Source organism: Candoia aspera, chromosome 6, assembly GCF_035149785.1.
Source record: "Candoia aspera isolate rCanAsp1 chromosome 6, rCanAsp1.hap2, whole genome shotgun sequence".
NCBI lineage: Eukaryota > Metazoa > Chordata > Lepidosauria > Squamata > Boidae > Candoia > Candoia aspera.
Window position 1 is genome coordinate 20,382,360 of NC_086158.1, and position 27,906 is coordinate 20,410,265.

General features: G+C 36.4%; 1 protein-coding gene across 2 annotated transcripts; it reads left to right on the forward strand.

The window, feature by feature from the left end:
- The first annotated feature begins 286 nt into the window (after nt 1-286).
- NMD3 (NMD3 ribosome export adaptor) lies at nt 287-27,277 on the forward strand. 2 transcript variants are annotated; one of them, XM_063306488.1, is made up of 16 exons: nt 287-380; nt 3,256-3,343; nt 4,415-4,549; nt 6,133-6,229; nt 10,230-10,310; nt 11,831-11,959; nt 12,462-12,552; nt 13,534-13,612; nt 14,391-14,487; nt 15,454-15,571; nt 16,941-17,086; nt 18,062-18,174; nt 19,532-19,604; nt 20,854-20,960; nt 22,582-22,652; nt 25,250-27,277. In XM_063306488.1, the coding sequence occupies exons 2-16, from the start codon at nt 3,300-3,302 to the stop codon at nt 25,381-25,383; spliced, it is 1,515 nt and encodes a 504-aa protein (XP_063162558.1). In that variant the 5' UTR covers nt 287-380; nt 3,256-3,299; the 3' UTR covers nt 25,384-27,277. The 2 variants fall into 2 exon arrangements, with proteins under 2 accessions (XP_063162558.1, XP_063162559.1); XM_063306489.1 differs by lacking the exon at nt 287-380 and adding an exon at nt 517-535.
- Nucleotides 27,278-27,906: the final 629 nt, after the last annotated feature.

Here is a 27,906-nt window from a genome sequence, read left to right on the forward strand (position 1 = left end):
TGCGTTTCTTTGCTGTTTCATCATTTTTAAGGAACGCTTTTGCCCGCGCGTTGCGTTTTCACAAACTTTCTCTTTAAACTCAGTAAAAGCAATCTCAGCAAAAACAACATAACCCAACACTTCCGGTTCCCCACTGAACATGCGGGACAACGCACGGATTCTGTACGTGGCGATAAAGGTTTGCCTGCCTAGAAAAGACCCTGTCCCACCAATGGCACGAGTCAAAAGAAACCGGAAGTGACTATAACCCTTCTCTAAGCATCCAATCTTCTACTTCCCCTTTTTGAGGAGGGGGAAATGAAGTAACAGGAGCTCTCGCGAGAGTTCCTTCTTGTTTCTCGGGCTTGGGGTGTGCGGTGTAGCGCTGCTAGTGAAAGAGAGTAAGTAAGACCGAGGACGCGAGAGCGCGACCAGTTGGTTTGCAGGCTGCGACGGAACGCGCGAGCGATCCGGGCAGGTGTTGGGAGAGGGCTCCTGCCAGCCTGGCCGTTGGCTGGCGTCCTATCGACAGTTCAACTGCCACGTGCCATTGGAGGTGGGCAGTGCAGGCTGGCTTGGCCTCCTTCCCCCCTGTGGCATCGGAGCTGAACCGATAGTCTGTGCCCAGGAGAACACGGAGAAGGTGGACGTAGCAAGAGTGCTCTCTCTGGAAGTCATTATTATACCTTACATTTGTGTTTCTCAGTCGTGGCCATTTTAAGTTGGGTGGACTTCAACTCCCAGAATAGCTAGTTAATAGAATTCTGGGAGTTGAAGTACACCCAACTTAAAATGGCCACGATTGAGAAACACTGCCTTAAAAATTCCAACCTCCCATCTGGTTCCCCCCCCCCCACCCCCAGATATGAGAAATGGGCCTTGTTATACAGAGGGGAGAACTATTTCTGCCTGCTTTGCCACTGAGCTAAAAAAAAAAAAAGTCCCTAATTAATGACTGCCCAACAGTGGCACTTGGATTGGGTTCTGCTTGTACCTTTGGGCAAGTACTACCCAGATGAAATGAGTAATCTTGGGGGGAAAGTTGCTGCATAGAACTGACAGCCTCAAATTGTTGTTTATTCATTCAGTCGCTTCCGACTCTTCGTGACTTCATGGACCAGCCCACGCCAGAGCTTCCTGTCGGTCGTCAACACCCCCAGCTCCCCCAGGGACGAGTCCGTCACCTCTAGAATATCATCCATCCACCTTGCCCTTAGTCGGCCCCTCTTCCTTTTGCCTTCCACTCTCCCTAGCATCAGCATCTTCTCCAGGCTGTCCTGTCTTCTCATTATGTGGCCAAAGCATTTCAGTTTTGCCTTTAATATTCCCTCAAGGGAGCAGTCTGGCTTTATTTCCTGGAGGATGGACTGGTTTGATCTTCTTGCAGTCCAAGGCGCTCTCAGAATTTTCCTCCAACACCACAGTTCAAAGGGATCTATCTTCCTTCTCTCAGCCTTCCTTATGGTCCAGCTCTCGCAGCCATATGTTACTACGGGGAGCACCATTGCTTTAACTATGCGGACCTTTGTTGTCAGTGTGATGTCTCTGCTCTTAACTATTTTATCGAGATTTGTCATTGCTCTTCTCCCAAGGATTGAGCGTCTTCTGATTTCCTGACTGCAGTCAGCATCTGCAGTAATCTTCACACCTAGAAATACAAAGTCTTTCACTGCTTCTACATTTTCTCCCTCTATTTGCCAGTTATCAATCAAGCTGGTTGCCATAATAAGTACTAGCCAGGTGAAATGAGTAATCTCCTTGGGGGGAAAGCTGCTGCATAGAACTGACAGACTCAAATAGCTGGGCTCAATTCCAGGCATCTCCAGGTAGTGCTAAGAAGGTCTGAAAAACTGTCTGCTGTTTCCAGTCATCTGGCACTAGAAGGTATACAATTTAGGGTATAATACATAAAGCCCCTAATGGAAAGAGAGCTAGTTTGGTGTAATGGTTAAGGCATTAGGCTAGAAACCAGGAGACCATGAGTTCTAGTTCTGCCTTTGGCACAAAGCCAGCTGGGTGACCTTGGGCCAGTGTCTCTCAGCCATAGAAAGGAGGCAGTGGCAAACGACTTCCAAAAAACCTTGCCAGGAAAACTGCAGGGACTTTTCCATGCAGTCTCCAGGAGTCAAGACTGACTCGAAAGCACAAACAAAGAAAAAAGATATCAATGTGTGTGCTAGTGCACCATCATGGAATTTTGCAAATAATAGCACTTGCATTTTCATGCTCTGCATCTGTGAAATACATTTGCCTTGTGTTTTTGTATGTGACTATCACATAACATCGAAAACCCTAAGCCTAATTAACAAATTCACTTTAACACATTAACAGATTAACACATTAACAAGTTCATTTAATACAGTATGCCCAAGCAAAGGACATCCTGACTTGGTTTGCATCATGTGCTAACACAGTGGCCTGAGTTCCCACAACAGCCTGAATAGTATAGCATGTTGTATGAATCAAGCTCAACTCTGCAAATTTTGTTCTAATACCTCCACCTTTCCATGCCAAATATTGTGATTTTTTTTCCTCCTTAACCTTGTGTATCCTTATTCTTCTCTCTTAATATTGAAATTCTTAAAGATGGGTTTCTTTTCTAACCAGCAGTCCTTATCTTGTATGCCAGAAAAACTTGTCTAGTGCAACAGATTAGCAATTTGTTGCTTTATGTAACTGCAGTAAAATATTCTGTTAGCACTGAGTATTGCATTGCAGCTGCTTATCAGACGATGCACTTGTGCTCCAATATATGTGCCCTATTACATCACCCAATATTGTATATTGCTGCTGCTTATAAATATTTTGCAATGGAGGACACGCTTGAAATTCTAAGGACAAATTTCGGGTGGTTCTCAAAAAATGACTGCTGGAGCAGGTTTGCTATTCACATAATGACTGCTATGGAGTATGGAAAAATTACAAAATACTGATTTTCCAGAATGCTAGCTTGCCATTTTAAAAAAGCAAAAAAAGGGGGCATTTCTATCATCCCTTCCCTAGCAGTGGTATCTGTTCCTGAATTATGATAGTTTGTGACATTTGATTCTGTACCTCAGTTTCTTCCTTTAACCTTAATTTCTAATTGTGTGGCTGAAACCAGCCCTATAATTACTGTCTTTTAAAATATTTCTTTTGACCCTCGGTATTTCATGGAATCATTATATCCCCATCTCTTGGTTAAAACTGAAGCACATTTCTTCCCATAAGAATTTCAGATTGTGACAGATTTGGCCTTCATCATTCTCAATTTACCAATTTGCCTTTTTCCACTAGGTGCCAGTATTTGTATCTTTTGAGAATTCTATGTGGAACAAGAAATGGAATATATGAGAGAGCATACTACCTTTCACCAAGGGAATATGTGAGTAACATGGCTTTGAGAGTCAAAACTAAACACATTGAAAAATATGAAGTCCTAGGAGTAAATGTATACAGGGAACTGACTATTTGAAAACAGTGTAATCAGACTACCCTTGCATATGGAGACATAAGTTGCCAGGTGAGAAACTTGCTTCTCCCATTATACGTCAATTTTCTGTTATTTCAGGGTGTTATACTGATTTCAAAAAGTTAAACATAGTCATGCCTGGTTAGTATTGGATAGGAGACAATCTCAAAATCCCAGAGCTATAGGCTAGACTGGAAAATTGAAAAAAATATCTCAGAAGAAGGAAGTGACAAATTATCCCTGAATCAGTGCCATGAAAACTAAATGGATGTATCAGTGAAGTCACCAGGAGTCATGTTACTTAAAGAAGTCCTTATTTTTATTATTTGATTTTGTGGGGGTGGGGAGGGTACAGTCCCATGAGGTCTATCAAATGTCTATCTGCATGAATGTTTTGGCTTTACATTCTAAGTATCCTTTCTGTTATTCCCATTCTTGAATTGGGACTGTATTCTCAAATTACTGGGAATATAAGCTATTTGGAAATTAGTACTAGTAGAAACAAATTCTGTGGTGTAAACATTTGTGAGACAAAGCCAAAATATTTTGGAAAGTGAGTTTTGAAATATTAGAGCAATACCTCAGAATACCATTATTTATTTATACATAGATTTTTATGTTGCCTACATACTCAGTTTTATTATCAATGTCAAAGTGCTTACGTATTCCAAAATTATTCTATTATTTATCTTAAAAAACAAATGATGACAAAATGATAACATTGCTATTTCTGATTCTGATTCAGAGAATTTTGTTTGATTCATTGATTGAACTGGACTTTCTATCTTGATTCAGAAATGTGATTTGATTCAGGGCTTCAGTCAAATCAGCCTTGAACTTGAATCTCTGAATCAAAATTACATAGTTATACTGTTAGTGTAGCACTCTGGGCACTAGAAAACAAATTTATGTGTTATTTTCCATTATTTCCTTTTTCTAAAAAGAAACAATGTTTTATTTTAATGATAATTTTATTTGTTCTAGTTTATGCTGCCAGTGTGGCATTGCAATCCCACCAAATCCAGCCAACATGTGTGTAGCCTGTTTAAGGACTCAAGTGGATATCACAGAGGGAATCCCTAAGCAAGTCACTATTCATTTCTGCAAACAATGTGAAAGGTACCATCTACTGTCTAGATTTTAAGTCAACAGCTATGTTTGGATATTGTGGTAGGCTAGATTTTTTTAAAAAATTATTAAAGGAGTTTTTTGATAGGCTAGAATTGTAAATAAGTCTGTTATGTACTACTCAAGCACTCCCACTTGATTCCACTTGCCAGCAAGTTCATGTAACAAACTTGGAAAACTATAGGGCCTGTTTAATGTTATGTGCAAATGAAGAATTATAGCTTATTTCTGCTTTGCCTCTGATTAGATGTAGATTTGAAATTTACTAAATGTAATTATTACTACTATAGTACTTGTGCTTGGTCAAGCAATAAAACAGTAGTAAATTTTTACTGAAATTCTTACTGCTTGTCAGCTCAAATTCTAAAATGCTTCATCGTACCTGTTAGGTAGATCCAGTTAAGTTAGTAACTATACTGTGCATAATTTTTTTTTAGGTAAAACATAGATATTTGGTCTGATTAAAAGACCAAAATTCATGTTCTGGCAGAAACATTCATTCAGAAACAGAAAAGCCAGGGATAGCAACAGTAGTGTATGGCAGCTAAGTGGTTGTAAAGAAAGGAAGTCATTGGAAATATTGAGAGAGGAGCAAATAGGCTTGTTGGAATGGTAATTGTGCTTGAAGCCAATTTCAATCACATGACCATGGAGACGCTGCAACTGTCATAAGTACAAAGACTGGTCATAAAGTTACTTTTTCAGCACCGTCGTAACTTTGAATGGTCACTAAACAGGGTGGTTGTTAAGTGAGGACTGCCTGTATGTTTTGGAATTCAATCACAAATTTCCTTTTTGTATATGACCTTAGGATATATTTATGTATACATCCATTACAAACTCATATGTACTTATTCTAAGAACATTTTGGTCATTAAAAGAACAGCAAAGATGTCTCTTTTACCAGGCTTCTCTTAGTCAATATATGCATTGGCATTAATTAGAATCTTATTCAAAATATCACAAATTATTTCTGCTGTAGAAGATACATTTCCAGAAATGGACAAACATCCCTGGAATGGACCACGCTGTTTTTTTATATAACTAGTTTTATTTTTGGTTTTCGGCATTTGAATTTCTTGATTGCCTAGCTTTGCCTTGCCTCAAACCAAGTAGAAAGATGGGATGATGATGACAATCATTACCATCATTATCACTATCTTCATCTAGAGTAAATTAAACTCAACTTTGAGTATTTTAATATAAAAACATAAGTTATTGGGTATATTGCTGATAGAAAAACATCTTGATCTTCAAGATCGTAGGTTGGATTCAGATTCAAATAATATAGTTAATTTCCTGAAATAAACTCATTGAATTCAGTGGAACTTTTATGATTGTACTATAAATTACTTTAGTGTCATTGAAATTAATGAAACAAATTAGTCATAGCTACATTTTAAAAGTCCTGCTGATTTCCATGTTCCTATTTATTCTTTATGTTTGTTTCATAAAAGTATTATGTTCCTGTGTTATCAAAACTGAAGCTGGGGATGGGGGGTTGCCTTAAAAAAACCCCCAATATTGTGATTCTGGTTCAGTTGATTTTTTTTTTTTCATTCTTTATATTTCAGGTATCTTCAGCCACCAGCAGCTTGGCTACAGTGTGCCTTGGAATCAAGAGAACTTCTTTCATTATGCCTTAAAAAAATTAAAGCTTCTCTTAGTAAGGTTAGTTTTATATATGTTTATTGTATGAATTTTACTTACATTAGATACTGTAGTCACTCTTTATAAAATTCAAGTTTCAGTACCCAGAAGCATCTCTTAGCCTTTTCTACCTTGCTACTTCCAGAAATCAGAATTTCTAGTCACTGTGTACCAACAGTTGAAAAAAAAAAATAAATAAATAAAACTGAGAAATAATTTAGTTCCATATGTGTACAGAGACTTTAACTGCGTGAAAAGTATTAGTTTTCCAGTGTGCATTAAGATAATTCTTCAACCATAATTATTAGAGATGTGCAGTGTGCAAGGTGGTTCAGATCTAACACAGAATCTGAACCTATCATCTGCTCATTAAAGGACTGTGCCTTTTCCTGGGAGCCCTACAGGCTCATGAAATTATACCTTTGAATTTGGACATGAGGTGAGGTTGGCCCCATTCTTCTGGCCTTCCGGAAAAGTGTCAAGACCTGGCTCTGCCAAACTAGCTTGGGGATCCAATAGTGGTAGGCAGCCCTGGGGATGGTGGGTGGTTTGAAGACTCTCTTTCTGCCTTTTAGTTTTTCTCTTTTTCTTGTATGTTTTGTACTTTATAATGGTTTTTATGACCTTTTATTTCCAAGCCGCCCAGAGTCACTTCCATAGTGAGATAATCAGCATGTAAATTTAATAAATAAATGTGGTAGCACATGGTTACACCATGATGCAGCTGCCTTAACTGATTTTTTTTCCTTTTTATTGTGTTGTTATAAATTTTGATACATTGTATTTATTATTTCCATGCAGTGATATTTATATAATATAATTAGAGATTATTGACATTCTATTATTTAGATAGCATAGAGCAGTATTGCTTAAAGTGTGGTTCTAGGACCCATGGGGGGTCTCCCAAGACCCTCTCAGGGGTTTGCAAAATCAAAATTATTTTCTAGCCTATCTTGAAAAATAATACCATATTAAAATCCCATCAGACAATTGTGAGAAGCAGTAACAGCAGCAAATGCGTCAATTTTAATTTTTAATATAGTAAATATCAATAAATATAACGCATACAAACAAAAGCTCTTTTGGGGTCCTCCATAATTTTTAAAAGTGAAAAGGGGGAAACATCAGCTTTGAGTACTGAAAATAGAGAAAATATTTAGAGTATTGAAAATAGAGAAAAAAAATTCTATCAATACTAACTACAATTTAGTATGTCAGTATTACAAGCATTAAATTATTTGATTTTTTTATCGAAAGTTGAGTAAAACATTGAAAAACAAACCACTTCGACTCAATCCTAACATTTGTTGTATGATAAAGGTTTCGATTTTAAGTAATATTAAATTCTCCGTTGTATTACTACTTTGTGTGTGTGTGTACAACATACATACACACGTTAATAAAAGGAAAACTGGAGAGCCAGTTTGGTCTAGTGGTTAAGGCAACGGGCTGGAAACCAGGAGTCTGAGAGTTCTAGTCCCGCCTGAGGCATGAAAGCCAATTGGGTGACTTGGGCCAGTCACTCACTCTCAGGCTGACTCACTTCACAGAGTGGTGGTTGTGGGGAAAATAGGAGGAGAAAGAAGAATTAGGTATGTTCGCCACCTTGAGTTATTTGTAAAAATAATAAAGGCAGGATAGAAAATAAATACATAAATAATAAAGCAAATCTAATAAGAATTAAAATACTGGAAGGACAGACAGGCTATTAAGTTTCTCACTTCTCTTTTTTTATACATCTGCTAATTTGCAGTATTTGTAGGCGTTTAGGCCCCCTTAGAAGCCAGACTGTAAGTGATTATATTTGCCATGCTACGTGATGTGTTGTATATATGGGGACCATTCTTGCTTAAATTTAAACTTATTAATATATACTGTTACTTTTGCCATTGCTACATATTCTCCAGGTTTAAGTTCCCAGTCAGATGTTGTCATAATTGTATCTTTCTTCTAGTGTTGAGCAAAATATATTATCACTGTAAGCAAATATCTTATTAAATTATTGTTTCTTGTTAATTTTTTCTGAAATTATACCTATTAAGAAAAGTGATGGTTTCATTTCAAATTTAAATTGCAAGATTTCCTGCATTATACTATGTATGTTCTAGTACTTCTGAGGGTTTTTTAATGTGCCCACCACATGTGGTAAAATGTTCCTTCTGTTTCATGACATTTCCAATATTTATTACTGTATGATTTGTCTATCTTAGATATTATTGATGGAGTTGTATGTCCTCTGTAAAACATTTTATACCATTTTTCCTTTACATTAAAACTTGGTATAAATTTTATAGATTTAGTTCATAATTCTTCCCTGAAATAATTTATCCTGGCTAGTATGTGAGCTCCAGAAAAGGCACAGTTCTTTTAAAGAACAGGCAACAGGAAGCATGTCCACACTGGATCTGAAACACTCTTGCCTGTTTTAGATCCAAATACCTCCTACCTATTGTAATTATATAGTTATGAAAAAAACTATTCAGGTAAGTAACTATTGCCTTAATTATTAGAAGTTGCATTTGAATGAAAGAGACACAACAGTGTTTTATAAAAATAGTCAGAATTTTCATATTCCTCCTGAGGTTATGGAATCTCCTGTAATTATGGATGCGTTTGGAGTTTCTCATATTTACTTGATTAAACTTGTAATTAATTCATTCCATAGATAATATGTATCTAGCTTTTTTTGAATATTTGGGATAGGATGGAATAGATATTTAAATAAATAAGCAAACTTTAATATTTTTAGTTGTTTAATACAAACTATTACTCATAGGCATAAGTACAAATTTTCATAAAGCGCTTTTGTGGAGGTTTGTGATGTATTTGTTTTTGACTTGATGGTTTTCCTTGGTGAGTTAAAGGGAGACATTTACAACACGACATGTTAGTTGCTTTTGCTCTACATGACTGTTTATTTATTTAGATTTATTAGCTGCCAACGCCAGTGGACTCTGGGCAGCACACAAAACTGAAAAATCCATAAAAACAGATAAAACATTAAACCACACAGACAGCCCAGACTAAAACAATCTTATAAACAACAGAAATCAAACGAAATGGAAGCCCCAGAATTACAATAATACATTGATGCATCAACCTCAGGCCTGGGACCAAAGCCCAGGTTTCAAAGCTTTCTGGAACCCCAGAAGGACCTCCAAGTTGCACACCAGTCTTGAATGGGGAAGTGCAGTCCCATCCAAGACCAACAGTGGTAACAGTTCCCAATCCTGGGGGCCAAACATCCACAGCCTCTCAGTCTTGTCGGGATTGAGCTGAAGTCTGTCCGACCCATCCAGACCCAAAGAGTTTCCACACACTGGTCATTACATTGACAGCTTCACCCGTGCAGCTCAGAGTTGAGATATAGAGCTGGATATCACCAGCATACTGATGGTATTGAACCTCAAACCAGTGGATGACCTCACCCAGTGGTTTCATGTAGATGTTAATCAGGAGAGAGGAGAGAATCGAGCCCTGAGGCACTCCACATGTGCAGGGCCATGGACACAGTCTCTCCCCCAGTCAACACCAAATGGAATGAACCACTGAGGAAGGATATGAACCACTGGAGCATAGTGCCTCCCACTCCTAACCCCTGCAACCGGTCCAGAAGAATACTGTGGTTGATAGTATTGAAAGCAGCTGAGAGATCAAAGAGCACTAGAATGGATGCAGCACCCCCATCCGAGCTCTGCAAAAGATCATCAACAAGCATGACCAATGCTCTCTCCTTACTGTACTGTACTGTTGGTCTATTTGCAACTGAGAGTTGGGGAGATAATCCTTAAAAAGCCATTTATTGTGGATGAAACCAACAATAAATGATTTATAGTAGGTTAATATAACATGCATTTGCTATCATGTGTTTTCTAAATTCACAAAAACTTAATTTCATGTACTTTCACACATGGTAACATTAGTTAAAAGCTAACACTGTTGAATCAATACGTTTTTGTCTCTGTTATTAGTGTTACCTTTTTGAGCATTCATGTGATAATCATGCTGTTTTTCCTAACAGGTTCGGTTGATTGATGCAGGATTTGTATGGACTGAACCACACTCCAAAAGACTTAAAGTAAAGCTGACTATACAAAAAGAGGCAAGTAAACGTAAAATAATTTTTGCAAATGATACAGTTAGTGAAGAAATACAGAAATGCCTTACCAGAAACCTAAATTATATTAGCTAGCGGAATTTGAGGATGTTTGTTCATGACTTCTTAAGTTTCTAATAATGATATAGCTGTACTTGATATATTTTCTTGGGGTATGTAATGTATCCCATAACCTTTGTGGTTGGACTATTATAATGCTGCCTACTTCGGGCTGACCTTAAACATGACTCAGAAGTGCAATTGGTTCTGGATGCAGCAGCCCAGCTGCTGATTTGGGGAGCTGTGTTCAATACTGTGATGCATAAGTTGAAGTTGCTGCACTGGTTACTGATAAGCTTCCAAGCCCAATTCAAGATGCTGCTTTTAACCTTTAATGTCGAATATGGTTTAGCCTGCATATACTTGTAGGATTGTCTCTCCTGACCAGAACTGGCCCACTCTGTGCATTCATTCTCAGAGAGGCTTCTCAGGATCCCCATTTCACATAGGAGCCCAGAAATGTTTCTTTTTGGTAGAAGGGCCTGTGAGGTAGAGTGAGTCCTCATCTTGCCTGTGTTTCACAAAGCTTTGAAAGCCAGATTGTTCTGATGCAGTGTTTATGTAGATGGTGGACTTAGGTTGCTGTTACAATTCTGTTATGTGTTTTACTATGTGTCTATTTTTGTTACGTAAGCCACCTTGAGTTGCATGAAATTGGGCAGTATATAAATGTTATTCTAAATAAATAAATTACAAAAAGTCTTATTTCCCAAAAAGCATGTGTAGATTTGGAGTATATGCAGTACAGTGAAACGTTAAGGGATCCTCTCTTAATACTAGGTTCAGAATGTAAGTATCTTAAGATTCCTCCAGTATTCACAATTCTACTTCAAAGCACAGTCACAAATTCAAACAGAATAAATAATTGTTCTCAAGCTGTGCATATGTCACTAAAAGTAGAAAACTTTTATCACAGATTGCTTGATTTTTTTTACTCATAGTATTCTCATCTAGCCCAACCCCTGCTTAGTGCAGGATCCATTATTGTATCTCTGACAGATTACCATCCAGATTCTTTTGAAGAACTTCAGCAAAGAAAAACTCACTATTTCATGTGGCATGCTGACAATTTATACAACCAGGAAATTCCTCCTGATGTCTAGTCTGAAACTACTTCCTTGTTGATTTAATCCATTGCTTCTGGTCCTGTCCAGTAGGGAATAAATCCACTCTCTCTTCTATATAACAGCCCTTAAAATATTTGACGATTCTTGTCATATTTCCCCTCAGTTGTTTCTTGTGTAGGGTAAATATACCTTTAACTATTCCTTGTAGGGCTTGGTTCATTTGTCTGTGCTTTGTGAAAGCCTTCTTCTAGCAGGAGGAAAATGGATACCATAAATTACATGTCTCAGAAGTTTTGCAGAAGTTAAAAATTAGGGAGAAATTTATTTATTCATTGGGTGTGTAAAACCACCTAACTGCCAATTGACTCAAGGTGGCAAATCTTACTTGTTCTCCCCTAGGTAATGAATGGGGCAATTCTTCAGCAAGTCTTTGTAGTAGAGTATATTGTTCAATCTCAGATGTGTGAAGACTGCCATCGAGTTGAAGCTAAGGACTTCTGGAAAGCAGTGGTTCAAATTAGACAGAAGGTATATATATAGAGAGAGGTATATATATGTATGTGTGTATCTATAACAGTAAATGCTGAAGACATCATTGATCTGCCAGGATTTTATTTGATACGTAGATAGGCAACTGCTCTTTCTTACCTACATGCACACAAACACAAATATTCCTGCCTGTTGTTGTTGTTTTTTTTTACTCAGTAAGCAACTCTGGGAATCTTTCAAACTAAATATTGGGATATGAATGCTTTAAATAAACAAATTGATTCCAGGTTTCTCTTTGTGTTTCACTAAGACACATAAATCTATTCACACTTTTTAAGTGGTTGGGTCAATTGAGCTTGGAGGAATTGGCTTCTGAGGAAACGTGTTTGGGGGCTATATATTTATTCAGGCTTGTACGGTCTACAGAATTTTGGACTTCAAGTGAAATAAAAGCTCTATTAGTCAACTGCATTTTTTATGTCTTTAACACCTTTACAGGAATATAAACATCATTCATATATAAATCTTGTTTTGTTTATAGACACTTCATAAAAAGACTTTCTATTATTTGGAGCAATTAATTTTAAAACACAGGCTTCACCAGAACACTCTTCGGATCAAAGAGATTCATGGTAAATAATATGCTTGTACATTCTTTATGTAAAGCTCTTGGTATCTTGGAGTGATCTGAATCAATATCAGTACTGATAGACAGGAGTTACTAGCAGTCAAGAATAAGATGCTTGGTTTTTAAAGAAACTGGATCGCTTGGGAAAGATGGTGCTGAGTGAATACACAGATACTGTTCTTTGAAAAAGTGTTCTCCCTCTTTTGGATTTTCTGAGTTTTGCGTATCTTTGCCACTGAATGTTATCAAAACTTGTGTGAGTCCTAATGATTTATAAACAGAGCCTGAATGAACAAATAACAGCAAAGTTTGTTGCTTGCTTGATTTATTTTATGAACAAAATCAGCCAGCATGCAATCTGCCAGTACAAAAAAGGAATTGCCCCCTTTGATTGTACCACCAGTTATCATACAGGTACTTATTTATCATGTAGATCTTTCTCTTCATGGGTGTTTATGAAAGCCTTAAGGCTATTTTCCTTTTCATTAATAAACCATATTTAAAACATGCCTTCTCCTTTGTATGACAATGGAAAGTTATCATCCAGATCATCACCAACTACCTATCCCAGAGACATTCATCTTCAAGTGCAGTCTGGTTTACCTGATTGTTTACCGTGCATTGCAGTAATTTATTTTAGCTGTTGTGCATGCTCTGGAAACACGATAGGGTAGCGTTCCTCAAACAAAAAATTATGTACATCTACATATAAAAGTAGGTTGAGGCTAATTTATTTATTTATTAAATAAATAACCTTATTTATTTATTAAATAAACTTATATGACTGCCCAAAGAATGATTTTTTTTTTATGGTGGAATTAAAATTTTCCTAATGCACTTGTGCAAAGAAAGCAACTTATGTGAAATGTGGTCTATTAATGAATATCAAAATAGCCTTGAGGCTTTCGTGAAAATCCGTGAAGATAAAATCTCTGATAAATAAGCGGCAGACTTAATGACTTCAATTTCATATATGTACCTACAGATGGTCTGGATTTCTATTATGCTTCCAAGCAGCATGCCCAGAAAATGGTGGACTTCCTTCAGTGTACTGTACCTTGTAGGTAAGTCTTTGTTCTTTAATCATCCATTGCATAGCTGTTTAAGGCATTGTAGTCCCACTGAAAAAATTAGACAAATCTCAAGTTCTCAATGGAAGTAGAGTGAAACATCAAATCTGGCAATCTCCTGAACCACAGCAGTAAAATGTAATTGGAAAAAAGCTTCTCCTTTCAAATATCAAATATCCTTTTTTCCAAAATGCGATGTATTTGTACATTCATATCATGGAAACAAAATCCAGTGCATGTTTTGCCTTACATCTTTGAAGCTTTTCTGCTTCTGCCCTTTGGAAGGAGGCAAAAGTGGCAATATTCTTTTGCTTATGTTTTGAAAGTTACTATTAGAATGAGATCCCTGCAGTTTTACTTTTTAATGAATATTCAACGGTTGCAGTTGTTCAAGTATTTATGATTGTGGAGATGACAGTTCATATCTTTGGAGGATGTTGATCCTTTAAATGCCCTCTTTCCATGTTCACTAGAAGTGATTCAAAGAATACAGCCAGAGGTTTAGACTTGTAAACATTGTTAATGTTCCTTCTTTACTAGCTTATTTTATAGGGTGGGGTGGTAGTAATTTTTAATGTGAAATATGATTCATCCATAACTCTAATCCAAAAAATGACTTGTTTGTTGTATGCTTATAAGGACCTATTCATTATGGCTAGGCTTTGTCTATGACCTAGGCCACCATGACTTGTCCTGCAAACCATGGGACTGAATAACTGAACCAAACCATAGCCTTGATTGCTCTGATCTGAGTGTTATTTTTTAATTTCAGAATTAAATCATCGCAGCGTTTGATTTCTCATGATATTCACAGCAATACATATAATTACAAAAGCACTTTCTCTGTTGAGATTGTTCCAGTATGCAAGGTATTTGCTGTCTTTGTGGATTAGACATTGAGAAACTACAGGTCCTTCTTGCCTGGAGTGGGATAGTCCTTAGAGATTGTATTTATTCTTGTAAATATTGGATACTGTCCACTCTGAGAGGAAAAGATCCAGGCTGTCAAATGGACTCTAGATACGGGGTCCCTGTAAGAGCACTAATAAATCATTTGTGTTTGTCAGAGATGGCTAATCTGTGGCTCTTCAGAGATTGCTCTTCAGTTTCAATCAGCCCTCATTAGCCAGGATTCAGATGATGGGACCTGCGATCTAACATCAAATCACAGTTTTCTCATCCCTGGCTTACATCTTAATGTCAGTACAAAGTTTGATATGACAACTCATAAGTAAGCACAGCTGAGCTCAATTGAATGTGCTTCCAAATAAATCTATATAGTTTTGACCTGTAGCAGTAACTATATGAATTTTAAAATAGTATGTGTGCACGTGCATATTTGATCAAATCAGTATGAAGTGATTAATAAAACAGGTATCATAAATAGATGTTTTGATACTATTTGATCTCCATTCAGCATTCTGTCATGTTTGAGGTCTTTCACTTTTAATTTATAAATTTAAATAATTCTGCATAATTGTGGAATATCTAACTAGTAAAAGTTACTGGCTGAGTTTGGACATTTAGCTTTTAAACTAATACAGTTACCCCTTATATTCACTAATAGGGGAGGTAATGAAACCAACAACTGCCTTACACTTTATGATATATTAAGTTCAGCTATTTGATCAGCAAAGAAAAACAATCACAAGGTGGTCTTCAACCAAAGGAAGCTGATATTTTTATGAATCATTTAAATTCTTTAGTGTCTAGAAACATATTCAATGTAGTTTTATGACTTTGCCCTTCCAGGACTGGAAAATTTTACTAAAAACAGTATAAGATAGGAAATTGAGAGAAACATATTATTTTTGGTTTCTGTTTTTCATCTGCAGGACAATGTCGTGTGTTTGTCACCAAAACTGGCTCAAAGCCTTGGTAATATGAGCCAGATTTGCATTTGTATCCGGGTAACCAGTGCCATTCACATTATTGATCCAAATACACTGCAGAGTAAGTTTCTGATATTTTCCCTATAAACTGTAATATTGTAATACCATGACTGCATGACTATTAATTTAAATACAGTTCTAAAGTCTTTTTAAAAATACTGAACTGTTTTAAGGTTTGAAGCTACAGTTGAAATACATATATTTTTGAGGTGAGTATATTGTTCTCATGATTGGACATTCAAGGAAGCTAAATGAATTTTATAAAGGAAAACACTAAAGTTGAAAACATAAAATATAATTAATGCTGAAATTGATAGTAAAATAAATCAATAAATGAAAAGCTGGCAAAATACATATGGACCGGATATTTGCCCTCAGCGGCTGGAGGCCCAGGTTGCCAGCTGTCTGAATTTCCTAGGTATTAGAACTTCCTAGAAGAAAGAATCCCCCCAATTCCTCCCTTAACTGTCTCCACAAGGATCTGTCTATTCCATTCCCCCATTCAGAGTCCCCGAACTACTTCCCCAACATCAGGTTACCAACCAGAACTCCATCTATCTCCTTTGTACCCTGACTGATAAAGATTCAGGAGACCAAAGTGTAAACAGCCAGCTGCAGGCTTCTTCAGCAAGCTAATTTGAAAAAACATCTCAGACAAACCCCTCCCTAATTCACACAAAGATAAAGTGAGGGAGAGGGGAAGCACATTCAGTCTTGCAAGATTCTGTTACTATAGCTATTCCAATAAAAGTAGTTTTAGCCTTACATGGCATTGGTTTCTTGATCTGGTCTACCTTACATAGTTGACAACACTCAGTATCCATCAGATGCCTAGGATAGGTCAGTTTAACTGGTCCTCCACTCCTGCATTTTTAGCCAAACATCTAAAACTGACCAAGCGATTATCTGGCCATGCAACAGAGCCACATATTGTTCCTCAATTTTCAGGTGACCAACTTCACTTGAACATGTACCCTGTTCCATTTGTTGAGGCTACATACTAGTCAAGACATGGCCATTATGGCCATAAAGGAGATAAAATCCTGAGCCACTCCTGGCTGGGCAACTCCAGTTGGACATTGAAATCCCCAAGAATCAGTGAGTGATCACTCCAGTCTAGTTTTGGAAGACACTGTTGGGCGCAGACATCCAAGATCAGCACCATGCTCTCAAAATTAGCAGGCTATTGGATTGAGAATCTGGTCAGTGAGGTGAAATTAGCTGTTCACTTTCCCACTCAACCTCCCTATCCTCCATTGCCAGTCTGCTGTTTCCCGCAACATGGCCCAGTGGGCAAAGATGGAGTGAATTCCTCATTTTATGTCAACCTGATATCCATGATGCCAGATCAGCACTCTTATCCAGGAATATCAGCAACTGATTCATAAACATATGCTCTGGTCTCCTATTTTCTTCTTTTGCTCTTTCAGTTGCAGAAATAGATGGAAACACATATTGGCGCCATCCTTTTAATAGTTTGTTGCATCCAAAGCAGTTGGAAGAATTTATTGTAATGGATATCAGTAAGATCTATGAACAGAAGCAAAGCGCTGGTGCAGGGATGAAATCCAACAAGGTAAGAATGTTTGTTTGCTTGTTTCTCTGCTAGAAGCTTGAGCAAATCTTGCTTCCTGGTTAACATAGTTTCACTTCGAAATATGTTGCATAAATGTATGATAGTTCAAATGAAGTCAGAATGATTTATATATCAGCCTGTGATATACTTACTTTGGAAGAGAATTCAGCAGTTGGAGGACTACTACCAAGAAGTTTTCATCCACAGGGTTATGCTCAGGATTATCCCTATAACTTTTTACTTTTTGAAAGCCTTGATCCAAAATTAGTCATACTGTACTTAAAGTAAATCCTTTAAAATGAACAGCACCTTGAAATTAACCATGCATTACCTCCCCCTTTGATTTCAGAGGATTGGATCTATGAATAAGTTCGGATTTTATAATTTAGCATTGTGATTGGAATACTTTTATTTAGGAAAACAACTTGTACTACAGTCTTTGAATTTATAAAAAGATATTTCTTTACTTTCTTTAGAAGTTAAGTACATATGATACACTGTTTCAATATGATAGGATGAAAATTAATGTGATACAAATAGTCTTAGAAAATAGCTTATGTGGCAAGTTACTGCAAGTTTTTGTCTAAAGTAAGCAAGTTTGCACTGAAGAGCAACATTCTGGATTAAAGTAATACCTACTCTGTGTCAAATAAAACTTTACTTTGTGATGTACAAATTAAAAATACATTAACATTATTTTTATTAGTTTAGTTTGCAGTTCAGTGACAAGCTAAATGAGCCCCATGATTCAGTGTTCCTAATAATATATAATTCACTGCACAGAATGATACTCTCATGATATTGTCTGAAAATCAACATGTGAAAATATTCTTAAAGGTTCACTAAATATAGCTTAGAAATATCAGATTATTTGGATAGAGAGTAAGATGAAATTTGAAAGAATTTGCAAGAGTTTTGCTTCAGTTAATGAACTACTTTTAATGTATGCATTCCTTTTATTTTGACCTTTTTAAGCATACCCTTGCGGAAGCCTGGGTTCAAAAGACATCAGAGCTGAATACAGACCATCAGTATTTCTGCCGTACTCACTTGGGGCATCTTCTGAATCCTGGGGATCTTGTACTGGGGTTTGTAATATTCTGCATCTTTCCCTGCACATACAGTTTTATGGTTGATAAAGATGATATAATTAAATGGGGGAGGGAAAAGTTGAAAAAATAGTTATTGGGTGGCCAAATTATGGAAGGGTTCCAATCAGTTTTTCCTTCATGCAGCCATGACTGCCCATTAGTAGAAGATGGAAAACCTTACAGTGGCGAATCTTTGCAGTTTTATAACAGATTCCTTATACTAATCCGTGGCCGGATTCCAAAGTCCAAAACATATATTAAAATATGTCTCCTGATACTTTATTCTGTGGTTTGGTTCATTAAATATGTTAAACCTTAACTATAGCCCAGGTTAACAAAATACAGTTGGTATGTTCAGTAACATATTGTGCCAAACAAATCTTTAAAAATTAACATGATGATATAGTGTATATATACTGTACTAGATGCTGAGATAATGGTTGGAGTCTCACAATACTTTGAACAAAAAACTACCCAGACCACATTTTATTTTGGGGTAGCACATTCTGCATATCTAACCTGTGAATTTAAAACTGCTAGTTCCATGCATGGATTTGGCCACTTGTCCTACTGTTTTTTTTTTTTCAATTTTTTCAATTTCATATAGAAAGTTACATTAAACCATTGCCCTGTGCCACCCACATCACTTCTTAAGAAACTACAACTTGCATTGCTTTTAAACATTCCTCATATGTGATAGACCATCTGAAATTCATTTTCTCAGCACTAATGCTTTGTGCGCTCCCCAGACCTGATTTTTGCCATCTGAGTTTTGTTAAGATTAAGCAAATGACCCAAGAACCATGCAGTAATGCCAGTTTCAGATCACATAGTGATGTGGATTCTCGGTGTGTGAATATACTCTGGGAACTACTAATAGGAAGTGTAATCCTTTTCCCTTTTAGGTGTTACTGTGTATTTTTCTGGTTATGTTTTAAACAGACTCTTGGTACAAATCATAAACGCACATTTGTGATGTTTTTCTTCAGTTGATCACAAGCATGAACAGCTTTTTGATGTTCCTGGAGCTAGAAGTTGCATGGCTTTTTGCTTTTAGGAAGTGTCCTGTCTTTAAACTCTTGGTAAATCTCTTGGAGCAAAACACATTGGGATTCAGTATTTTTTTATGCTTTGGAAATTTGACAGATACGGATTCCATGAAGCTTTTCCTCTTGTTAATATTCTGGTTATTTACAAAAGGATACACTTTGAATTTTTCACAAAAGTGTTCAGTGATAATTAATCCTGCTTTAAAATGTTCTCCATCCTACTGTACAGTATTGTTTTGGAAATAATACTTTTGTTAAGATTTATAGAATATATGATTAATACATGTTTTTCATTTTTTTTTTAGCTTTGATTTGGTTAATTGTAATCTGAATGATGAATTTGCAAACAAGATGAACCCCCATAGTGTTCCTGATGTGGTATGGTTCTGATTTTTTTCCTTTAAACAGTCCATTTCTTACAATTCAGAATGTTCATAGATCATTATGGCGTATGCCTCCATTCTCAAATTTGATGGTTTTATTTTAGTTTTGTTTTGCTTTCTTGCTTAATTAATTAATTTCTTCTATTTATTTAGCCTCCTATTTTACAATATCGACTTTAAATTACAACATTTAAGAACAATGCAAACAACATAATACAAATCCAAGAGTTGTGTTGGATTACAATCCACAGAATGCCATATTGGCTGGGAATTCTTAATACACACCAACCTCTTAATACATACCAAGAATTCTGACTTTTCTTTATTTTCTATATGTATATTTTGGTGGCATAAGAAATTAGATTGTTCCATGTTACTTTATCATATCTAACTTTAGGAATTACATTTGTTTGTCTGCCCGAGTTTTCCAACAAGCATCATGCCCATTTTTATTTCTGCACAATCTTAAACGTTTTTATTTATTTTTTATTTATTTATATAATTTGTCTCCACCCATCTCCTCCCATCGGGGGACTCTGGGCAGGAACAAATGTTGTCGCTCTCTTTGTCTCCCAGAAGTGACTGTGAATTTTACGTGGTTGGATTTCTGTTTCATGTAGATCCTTGCTGTATAAGAGAGATGAACCACTTGAGTTCATGTGACCTGAAAATCTTAGATGCAGAGATCTCGAGTAATTGTTATCAAATGGTAACTTTTAAAGTTGCCACTTCTAGTTTATTAGTAAAATTATATTAACACACTCCATTGTCTCCTTGTTTATACTTTAGATCATTTCTTTTTTCCAGGATGGAATTAAAGGTAGCATTTCATAGGGTTGACTAGTCTCAGACTTAGGTTCAACAAACTTGCTGCTTCCTATGCCTGTTTTAGGATGTCACTTCCACTCTTGGTCAAGATAATACTGGTTCATCAGCTGAAGTGTATGTGAAGTAGCTGGAGCATTTGGAGAAGTGATAACAAAATGAGTGACTTTTAATCTTATTCTTTGGAATCTGCTCTGGGAGTCTTTTTTCATCTGAAGGGTAAAAGTGCTTTCAGTAAACAATACATTGCCTTTAGCCCTTCTGCACTGTAAAGAACCAAAATAATAGTTGTAATAATAATTTTAGTGAAAGCATTTACAGATACTACTGTTGAATAAAAGCACTGGTTTCTAAGAGATCTCAATATTTTCCGATAGACTGTATTGATCTGGGACTTGTTTTTTCCCTTCCATTCATAGGTTTTGATTAAAAAAAGCTACGACCGCACTAAGCGCCAACGTCGCAGAAATTGGAAACTGAAAGAATTACAAAGAGACCGAGATAACATGGATACAGATGATGAAAGGTTATGGATTGTTTCCCCCGCTTTTTGTTACGTTTTTATTCTTCTTCCTAACATTAATCTGCCTATTCGTAGTCCCATGAGTGAAATAAATTACCAGAGAAACAAATTGTGTTTGGATATCATTTAGATCAGGCTTCCTCAACTTGGTAGCGTTTAGATATATCTTGGACTTTGACTGTGAAACTTAAATCTGGATGTTGAAGTCCAGTGTACCTGGAGAGCAAACTGATTGGAGAGGAATAACTTGGAATATAGTCTAGTGTTGAGGCTTATAGCTACAATAGGATAGTAGATGAAAAATGCAAACTTTTTAAATTGTTCCAAATAATGCACAATATAGTGCTATTATTTTCTCCTATTGTAAACTCTAGCATGAGTAATTTGGGGCTTTTATGTCTCTGCCAGTTGTATTCTATAAGCTGGATGGTGTTTGGTATATTTTGCCTCCTAGGGTAAATTTTAAAGAAAGCTTTGTGACAAAAGTTTGTTTTGGAGTACAATCCAACTGGATGACCTTTTCACTCCAGAACAGCCTAAGCTGCTTGCAGAAGATCTGTGAGAGAACAGTCTTCAAGACATACACATTTATAAATCAGATATCACAAAGTTTTAAGAATATAAAAATTAAAGTTAATATTTTTGAGCTACAGTACATAAAATGGGGAAATCTAGGAATCTTAAGTGTTTGTTCTGCTTTGTTTTTTCACTCCAGAGTTAGAGCAGCAGGTTTAACAAGAGCACTAATGCTAGGAAAGACATCATTCAGCTCTGTACTACCTTTGATGTCTGTGCTGATTGAATTTATACATTGGGGTGAATCATAATGTATGGTGTTGGTTTTGGCATGTTGTACAACCTCAGTGATTTTCACTTGGAAAGAAATTGATCTAGCCAATAAGGCTATGCAAAATATTTGAAAAGAGCACTCTGCAAAGCACATTGGCAGAAGCAAAGCCCTTTGCAAAGCATTGCCACAAAGTTCTCCTAAAAGCATTAAAGCAACTGTATCCTCTGGAAGCTTGGTACAGCTGTTTTTAGGGGTTTCCCTGGCTGTCTGTATATTTGTGTGCATTGTAACCTCTTCACTTCATTGGTGGCACCCAAGGAAACGTTTCTGTGCCTACACTGACAGAGAGCATGAAGAGCCTTCAGAACAGCCACGTTGATGCTTCTGGAGGATGCAGCTTCATTCTTCATTTGCAGCAGTGCATTTTGCGAAGTATCCATTCCAAATTTGACAGTCATTATTAGTCAACTGTAGTTTAGTATATAAGTCACCATTGAAACAAATTGTGGCTTAGTGCAGTGTGTAAACTAGCCTGTATGTGAACCCAAAATTAGAGCAGCGTGAAATTAAACACTGAAGGTCACCAACATTGTATCTGATTTGCCTGTCTAATTCTGAATTTTTGAAACTAATTTTCCTCTGAAAGCCATATAGAGTAGATCCGTATGGTACAGAAATCTGATACATTTGTAATAGATACAGGACAGGCCTTTGAGCAAAACATTTGGTTCCTTCATGTTATTTGCATATGCATATAGTGACCTAGAATGTGCACAGCTCCTGATGAAAAAAAATAAAATTGTTGACTTTATTTCCAATGTGATATTTTTACAGACAGTACCAAGACTTCCTGGAAGATCTAGAAGAAGATGAAACAATTAGAAAAAATGTCAATATTTATAAAAGTAAGTTTCCCACCTGAAATCATTTCATCCTTCTTGAACACTGCAATGTTACGGAATATTGCATCTACAGAACTTGCAATTCATCAAGAATAGGAGTCATGTTTTTTTTTAATTAGCTTTATTGCTAATACATGTTTGGTTGGTAGTGGTTTACTTTTCTCTCTTTTGGTTGCCAACCTTTTTGTAACTATCTGAAGATTAAGAGAACTAATTTGGTGTAGTGGTTAAAGTTGCTGTCCTAACAGCCAGGAGCCCCGCTGAGACAAGGAATAGGTCTCTAGTGCTTTATTACTGCTACATAGACAGAAAATCCTAACAAACTGAAGAAGCGTGGGAAAAACCCAGACAGATAAACCCCAAAGGTTAAGGCGGGTCTGATCTGTGTCTCTTTGAATGGCTGCTTAACTCCTCAGTACTACACATGCGTTTCCCCCCCTGGATAGAGGCCCCCTCCTGCTCACCATCAGTACTCATGACAGTTGCTGGATTACAAGCTGGGAGACTGTGAAGGAGTTCGGAGCTAAGGGTGGGGAGAGAGCATTCCAGGCAGATAGTTTGGAGGCTGTGTGGGGGTGGGGGGCTGAGGAAGAAAGTTAGACTAGCACCACCCTACATTCCCAAAAGTATTTTTCCCTTTAGCTCAGTCAAGGAACCTTTAGTCTGGCAAGATTCTGTATATGGTAGGAACAATAAAGTGAACTAGAGTTGCAGTCGTGATTCAGCGGGGTTTCTTCGCCAATTTCCCTGACAGAGACAGAGTTCTAGGCATGAAAGCCAGCTGGGTGACTTTGGGCTAGTCATTCAGCCCTAGGAAGAAGGAACTAGCAAACCACTTCTGAAAATGTTATAAGAAAACTGCAGCAAAGACTTGCCCCTGCAGTCACCAGGAGTTAGGGTTGTCTCAATGGATCATAACAGCAACAGCAATAAGGATACACTGGATTGTGGGTTTCTCTGGACATGGGCATCCACAGAGAACAAATAACAAAACACAAATCACTACACAAACTCTGCCCCTTTTGTATTTGCCCCTTTTGTAATGTGACACACAAGTATGTAAGGAGTGGAATTTCCATCGTGAGTGTTCCTCTCTACTATAACTTATACCTAACAAAATCAAGTGAGTTTGAGTTTCTTTCACATGCTTTCTTCTTTACCAGAACTCAGTAATCCTTTTTGAAACTCTTCCCTGAATAGTTGGTTCTTCTCTCCCCATTCCCAGAGTCATGTCAACATTCCATGACATTGCATCTATTAATGATCAACCTGGTTTGTAATTAACTAGTTGGGCAATAAACAATAGGCACAGTAGTTATTGCACACTCAGAGAATTTGCATTATTGCAAGTTTTATCTGACAAGCTTGGCATGATTACTCTCTTCCAAGAGATTCAGATCAGTTCAGCGTCTTTTAATGCTTAGGATAAAAAGCAGGTTAAATCCTTTGTAGCTTATTGTACGTTTCAATTAAATGTCTTATCTACATACAACTCAGAATGCTTTCTGAATTCTGAGTTTCCCTTTAAAGCAGGGATGAGCAACTTCTCTGCAATTGGACACTTCTTTAAAAAGACTCAGTGACCTAGGGTCTCAGTGGATAAGGTAGGGTTATCATAACAGCACAGAAGCAGGCATAGCTAGATTTTCCAGATGGGTTACATTTTGAGGACAGTCTAAATCTAATCGAAAATTATAGGGTTTTTTGTGTAGAAAAGTGGTAGGAAATTATGCCACTGTTTGTTAATGGTCTGCCACCAAAATTTAGCAGCATGATTTGGGGGGGATGTGAAAAAGTGGCATGCAGACTGATACTTACCATCCTTTTTCTTACCATCCTTTTTCTACAAACAAGAAGCCAACAAATTGGGAATGGTTAATTAGGGTCAACATAAAAGAGCTTTGTCTAATCCTATTAAATCCCATTAAATCTCCAGCTAACCTAATAGTTTAATGTATTCTAAATACCTGAGTAAAATTAGGATATATTAAAATTAGGATGGATTAATTATATATGCACTTATTCTCTAACCCTAACCCTAAGCCCTGTGCTTAAAGGGTTACAAGAAAGTGACCTGCTCTATCAAAGATATTGTAATGGAGTTCTCTGAGCCTGGGAATGAGAAGGCACATTGCCAGAGTAATGCAAAACAAGAACAGACAGACAGACATTCATTTCTCATAAGCAGGTAGCCACCATCAATCCCCTTAAATCAAGAGAAAGTGAAAAAGAACTCAAAGGCATCAATAGTACTTACTGATGAAAGTAGGACTAATGGACACACATACCCAGTTTCCAGGAATGTAATCTAAGCCCTTTGTTTATAATAAATTTGGCAACAAGACTTTGTGAGAACCTACCATTCTTGGTTACTCTTAGGGGACTTCGTGGGTATCTGTTCCCTTCATAGCTTAAAAGGTTATTTGTATAATAGACAGTGCAAAGATAGCACAGTATTTTTATTCTAGGTGTGCCTCCTTGTAGAGATAGACAGGTTGCCAGTCTTTAAGACTGTAACGTTCTATATTATGCAGAAAGCCATGCTATTTGATCCTGTGGTGATTTCTTTTTAAACTACATGCTATGTTCTTATATTGTAGATCCAGTCATTCCAGTGGAAAGTGATATAGATGATGATAGTATTCCCCAAATCAGTCTCACTGAAATGCTGGAAGACCTTCAGATATCTCAAGATGCTACAGGCGGAGAAGGTGCTGATATGCTGATGGAATAAGTTAGGAGATCTTGTTAAATGAATTCTGTCCTCCCTTGCAAAACAGTCATTAAGAAATCTGTTATAGGCATTCTTGACACGCAGAGTCAATAATATTGATAAGATTTGCAAAAGGTTAAAAAACAGATGGTCCTGCCTGGAAGGTATAGTTATAATGGTTAATAAAAAGGAAAGTATAGTAGATTAAGGATTTTTTAAAATTATATATCAAACTGGTATATTTCTTGTATAAAACAGTGCTTCAGTAATTTCAATATCTGTACTCCAGACCTTTGGGCTGTTATCAACTCTAAAAAAATTCAAATATACTTTAAATTGGTCCTTTAGATACAACACATCTTACAGCTAGCAACTGTATGAAGTGTAATTAATTCAAATTAGGAGGTTAAAGGTTTGTATTGTGATTGTTTCAGATTATTTTAAAATGATTTAAAATTGTTTAGAATGTAGACCAAATAGCTGGTTCAACATATTGCAGTAAGCTTTAATGAGGTTTGACTTAGTTTAGCTTAGTATACTCTATGAATTCAAGTGTCTGGTAGAAGGACAGTGACAACAAAATTACATCATATGAGGCATGATGTCACATGAGGCATTATCAAGACGTGTTAACAGATTATCATTATAGTATAATTATGTAATTCATGTCATTTGCATTATGACACCATGCTGCATGAGATGTAATTTCCCTTCCCTCCCCTGCCATTCTAATTGATAAACCATGTTTTATGGCTTAGGACTATATGTGAATCCAGCCAATTTTAGTAAACCATGGTTAATTAAATCTTGGTTTAGTATGATATATGAACCCAACAGTTAAGCAAAGTGAATACCTTAGAAATTTGTGTCCTACAGTTCTTTAGGAATTCTGGGGGTTGAAATCCAGATAGGTAGAGTGCCTAGGCTGGAGAAAAGTATGCTAACTTCTACAGCCTTCTGTTGAGGTTAGACTTATATTCATGAAGTTAAAAGGAGCATCAGTGCTACAGGTTTAAAAAATACCTATTTTGTAAACTTTTTTTTTTATTTGAGCAACATATTCTCATTTATGGAAGTTACAAAAGTAGAAAAATAAACCACATAAATGCATTTCTTAAAAGTATTAAGAAATGTATGAAGCTTACAACATGTTTATGATATAGAAAATGCTAACACCTTCTGCTTTCTTGATGTGTTGTTACCTGTTCCAGTTGATCTTTAAAGAAACTGAGGAAGTTCTCTTATTTCCATAAACTGATCAAACATGCCCAGGCACAGTTTTTAGAATGTTAATTCATGATTACAACACCACTAAATTATGCAATGAGATTTCACAACTACTTGTCTAAAATGAAGACACATAGGAAGGTGTGACACCTGTGTTTATGAAAGCAGAATGGAGAAATCTAGGACTTTTGTCCTTGCTGAATCAATTATTTTACAGGTGTGGAATAGTTTTGGGAAACTCATAAAGACTCTGTACCGATAATTTTTTTCTGCTGCATTTCAAGATCTCTCTCTTCCTTGAATTGAGGCAGTGTGGAGTAGTTTCTTAATGAAATGATAAAAAAACAATGAACATCTCCCTAAATAAAGAAAGTACATCATAAAATGATTACGATACAAGATTGGTATATAATACAACATTTCAGAGTAAATAAATAGAAATGGTATCATTGCTGAAAGGGTTTTTGTAATAAAAATGCATTTCTCAATCCATGTAATGATATTTGGAGGTATAGTATTTAAATCTCATGACTTCCATAAGATTTCACTGTAAATGTTACTGGCATAGCAAATGTTAGATCAAAGAAGCCTTGGCAGTTATGCTGCTACTTTTACAATAAACTTGTAAACACTGCTTCACTGTTTTACTATCTTTCTCCATTAAAATATCTCAAGATCCAGCTACTCATCAAGTTTCCACTCCGTCTCCTATCTTGTAAACTGTAAATCAGAAGTGTATATTATATTGCTTTTGCATCACAAATAGTTGAGAAATGTCTGTCCTCAATGCTGCATGGTCCACTTTATCTTCATTAAAATCCCTATGATCCATGAAACAGTTTTTAGCACTGAGGCATGACTAATCTCAGCTACATACTCTTGAGAATTCATTGTTGCCTTAAGGATGTAAATCATTTCAGAATCAAACCCAGGTATGTCTACATGACAACAATTTCAATAAATAGATATTAAGCATCCCATATCCCCCCTTTTCCTTTTTTTTTTCTTTTTGCTTATTCCTATAAAACAGAATTTCAGAGTAATTACAGTAAATAATAGTACTGTCACTAAAGAGGATATTTGTAGTGAAGGTTTTTAAATCCATGATATCAGAGATAAAATATCAAACTCCAGTTCGCAAGGTCTGATGCTTTAGTAACAAATCCAATTTATATCAATACACTGTTAGTGTCAAACCCCGATCTCCCAAGTAGGATTGTAGCTAGCTGTTTATTTACCCATTTAGCTGGAAAACTTACTTATATTTTATTATTGCCATTTGGGGGAAATGAACTATTTTGTAGGACTGATGTTTTA